Source organism: Rhynchophorus ferrugineus, unplaced genomic scaffold (genome assembly GCF_030347505.1).
Source record: "Rhynchophorus ferrugineus isolate W39M unplaced genomic scaffold, kcgeb_rfMv2 rfM5, whole genome shotgun sequence".
Lineage (NCBI taxonomy): Eukaryota > Metazoa > Arthropoda > Insecta > Coleoptera > Curculionidae > Rhynchophorus > Rhynchophorus ferrugineus.
This window is the reverse complement of record NW_027472584.1, coordinates 5,804,729-5,809,305: the sequence shown is the minus strand read 5'-3', so window position 1 is coordinate 5,809,305 and position 4,577 is coordinate 5,804,729. Positions and strand designations below refer to the sequence as shown.

The window sequence follows — 4,577 nt, the reverse complement described above, 5'->3', positions numbered from 1 at the left end:
ACTGCGTTCTGTGCTGTAAAATACACTCTTTGTCCATTTTCTAAATGCACAGCTAAGTGAACAACAGAAGGGTGTCTCTCATGAATAGGAAAAGAAAATATTCGCCAAACTGCTTCATTACTACTGACATAGCGGCCCATTTGGTATTGGGTAACTTCATCATTAGAATTCTCTGCACCAATTCCAATCACTGCCATATCACTCCCTTTGGTTATATATTTGCAAATGTATTTAATCGATTTCACTGAATGGCAAGATTCAACGTTGATGTGTGCTTTGAATGTCTTATGGAACAATCCAACGATTATCTATTTCAATATCTTGTTAATTTAATTTGACAATTGTTGATTTTCCATTGTCTGCTGTCGATCTGCGACGATACAATGGATAACCGTCATTACCAGTAATTGTTTCCGATATTAATGTCCGTGGATATCGTTTTGAACATTTACCATCCATCATACACGGTGAATTTTGATTAAGAGTTCCACAGGGACCATGTATCATGTTTTTGATAACTACCTCATGCAATCCAGGATCTACTTGTACATTAGGGATTTCAGCTGATATCACTGCATCAACTTCATTTGGCCTTATCTTTTCAACCAACCAAATCAAAATGTGTGCATGTGGCAATCCTCGTTTCTGCCACTCCACAGAATACATCCAGCAGCGTGTCTCACCAAACACATTATGTTTTACGATGAAATTCATTAAAGATTTCAACTTTTGTCTAAAGACTCTGGCTGTAATATCATGACGATCAATGGATGATTTCCCAGGTAATAACTCCTGCTTAATTTCTATCCATTGCGGATTGCATGTAAATGTGATGAACAAATCTGCTGTACCATAATGACGAACATACGACATGGCATCTTGAGCATATTCGTGCATATGCCGAGGGCTTCCGATGTATGTTGCTGGAAGAATAGTCATCCGACCGACATTCTGTGCATTTCCATCAGTATTAATCGCATCTCGAAGGTGAATATACTCTTCAGATCGGAGTTTGGTTTGATTCAACCTGATGAATGTTAATCTCTCCGTTTCAATTTTAACATACATGTCATCAACATATTTGTGATATAATCGCCGACATTTCAATATGTGATTATCTGCATTTTCCCGAATCATTAGGCGGTATGAATAATAGTTCATTGAACTGACTTTTTTGTTGGTTTCAGAACCTGTAAACAGATTTTGTTTTAATAACATTCAAATATAAAATTAAAATACATAATATAGTGACTGAGATATTATCGCCATAGCTAAACTAATATTTTAGTTACCTGTAATGGGATTTATCATTTTTATTGATAAATCGTAGCCATCTTCACCTTGCCAAAATATAATGGGATATTGCAGTGCATCATATGAGCGGTGTGTTTCCTTTATAGGTTGTAATTGAAAATTCCGACGATGTAAAACAATATCACGGGATTCCAAGTTTTCTCCAACTACAACGATAGCAACTTCATCAATAGTTGGTGCATTAAAACGTCTTGTATGTTGACCTGCAGGTGTTTTATCAGCTCTGATTACAATTTTGTGATTATCGGATGGCATCAGATCCAGGGCAGTTTTAAACAATATAATCAATTGATTGTGTTGTGAAATAAAGTTTGTAATTGTTCTACAATAGACCTTTTTACTAAATTGTTATGTGCACAACGCAGATCAATTTCTTGTGGTGAATTGCCCATAAAATAAATTTGCAGGAATTTGTTGTCGCTATCTGACACTGGTAACAGTGAACCTGCTCTGTGATATATTTGCCCTTGTATCTGTAAATAAAAAAAATATTATGGTGTGGTATAAATTAATGGATTGTCAATGATCAAACTTAAATAATATTTGATCTTAAAAAGTATATATTTAGTTTTAACTAATATCTATCAAATATAAAATATAATAAAAGTGTCACTGAAACTGAATCACCATATAATATGATGACTAAGTGATATATTTCGTAATGATTAAGAAATTGAAGATTAGTAACACATCTTAACTTTGGTGACAGAAAATTTTGTTCGCTAAAATAATTATGAGTAACTGCTATAATACATACCTTGAAAGTTGGCATAAAATTTTCCCGAACTGCATTTGTTGCCCCAAATGAAGTCATTTGAAAGCAATTGTTATATTGTTGAATATGTGTCAAAAAGTGTATAGAATCTGTTCCTATTCCTGAAACCAATGAGTACAATGGTTCTGGTGGTGGATCCAATTGTATCAATTTCACTTTACCATTTGCGCAACACAATCCATTGGCTTCGTTTTTGTATTTTAATGCCTTACAGTGTGAGCAAACCAAGTTCATAGAACCAATAACAACACATTGGTAGTTACTGTAGTCAATTGACACATCGTAACTGAAAGCAGCTGGATTCAAACTTGCGCGATTATTAGTTGAATGTCGCGCTCGCGCTTCACGCGTTTGTGATATCCGAATTCTTTCATGTTCATTTCCGTCGTCACGTTCTTGTGCAGTACGATTAGATCGGTAATTAGTTTGGTTTATAGCATTTCTGGTTCTTCTACCTAAATTGCTTCGTCTTATAGGAGGCATATCAAATATAAATTATTTTTTCACTAATCACGAACTAAACAAACACTAACTAACTAAACACTCTGCACAAAACACGATATACGAATTTGTTTCGTGTATCACTTGACAATTCATCTGTCATCTGTCAAAAGTCATCTGTAACAGACAACTTTTTTTTTAAATTTGATATGACTTGAACTCAAATCCTTTTAAGCCGTACGAATTGTTTTATTTATTTAAAATTTGAATTAAATTTTAAACAAATAAAAAATTTTAAATAAATAAAACAATTCGTACGGATTAAAAGGATTTGAGTTCAAGTCATATCAAATTTAAAAAAAAAAAGTTGTCTGTTACAGATGACTTTTGACAGATGACAGATGAATTGTCAACTGATACACGAAACAAATTCAAACAAAAAGGGCTATTTTTAGGGTTTTTCCAGCAATAATTCTAATTTTTCTCGCCGTAAAAACCATCCCTGAACTTCAACGAACATTTTAAAAAAAGATTTGGCCAAATTGGTCCAGGCGTTGTTGAGTTATGCGCTTAGGAACATATTTTGCGATTCATTTTTATATATAAGATATGTACGAATATGTGAATCAATGTATGTATGGAAGTATATAAGAATGAACGTAAATATGAATGTAAGTATAAGTGTGTATGAGTGTACGTTTCAATGTATGTACGTTTGAAAGTACATATGTATGAATGTATGTACGTATGTATGTATGTATGTATGAATGTATATACGTATGCATGTATGTGCGTATGAATGTATGTATGAATGTATATATGAAGGTGTTTATGGATGTAAATAAGAACATGTGTATGAATGTGTGAGTGCATTTATGTGCGAATATATGTATGTATGATTGTTTTAGAACGTAGATGTATGTATGTATGAATGAAGGTATCTATGTATGCGAATATAAGTACGTGTGTGTGTCCGTATGAATGTATATGCGTTTGAAAGCATGTACGTATGTACGTAAGTATGTAAGAATGCATGTATGTAACGAATGTATATATGAATGTATGTATAATTTTATGTATGGCTATGTGCAACAATGTATTCAAGAATAGTATTCACTATATCGATTGTACAAAATCGGTTCTAAATATATGTAGTTATTAATGTATGTATGTATGCATGCATGTAGATATGAATGGAGTACGTAGGAATATATGTACGTACAAATGTAAATATGTATGAATGTATACGTATGAATGAATGTATGTATGAATGAATGCATCTATGAATATATATGTAGGAATATGCGAATGAATGTATGAATGGATTTACATAAGAATGAACCTAAATATGAATGTATGTATGAAAGAATGTATGAATGTATATACATGTTTATGTACGTATGTATGTTTGTATGAATGAATGTAAATATGAGTATGTATGCATGCATGTGCGTATAAATACATGTAGGTTTGAATGTATGTATGAAAGAATGTATGAATGTATATACATATGCATGTATGTGCGTATGAATGTTTGTATGAACGACTGTATATACGTATGAAAGCTTGTACGGCTGAATGTATGTATAAACGAATGAATCTATGAATGTATGTATAATTGTATGTATGAATATGTCTTACAATGTGTGTAAATGTTTGAATGAATAAACGTATCTATGAATGTAAATATAAGTATATATTTATGTACGTATGAATGTATGTACGTTTAAAATTATGTAAATATGAATGTAGGTATTTTATGTACGTATGTATATATGAATGGATTTATGTATGAATGAATGTAGGTATGAATGTATGTATGAATATGTGTATGAATGTATGTATAGATATAAGTATGAATGAACCAATCTATGATTGTAAGTATAAGTATGTGTGTATCTACGTATGAATGTATGTGCATTCCAAATTATGTATGTATGAATGTAATTATAAGTATATATGTATGCACGTTTGAATATTTTTATTAATCTCTTAGAACGTCAACAACGTTGTTTGATTTCCGTTATATAATATAACCATCCTAACA

The 4,577-nt window shown here is 31.8% G+C and overlaps 1 protein-coding gene across 1 annotated transcript; it reads right to left on the bottom strand.

Moving 5' to 3' along the window:
- Window positions 1–220: 220 nt before the first annotated feature.
- On the bottom strand, window positions 221–1,565 carry LOC143197233 (uncharacterized). The gene is made up of 3 exons (XM_076405476.1): window positions 1,518–1,565; window positions 1,293–1,460; window positions 221–1,190 (listed from the first exon to the last, which is right to left on the bottom strand). Exons 2-3 carry the CDS (start codon window positions 1,309–1,311, stop codon window positions 325–327), a joined length of 885 nt encoding a protein of 294 aa, XP_076261591.1. The 5' UTR covers window positions 1,312–1,460; window positions 1,518–1,565; the 3' UTR covers window positions 221–324.
- Between the last annotated feature and the right edge of the window lie 3,012 nt (window positions 1,566–4,577).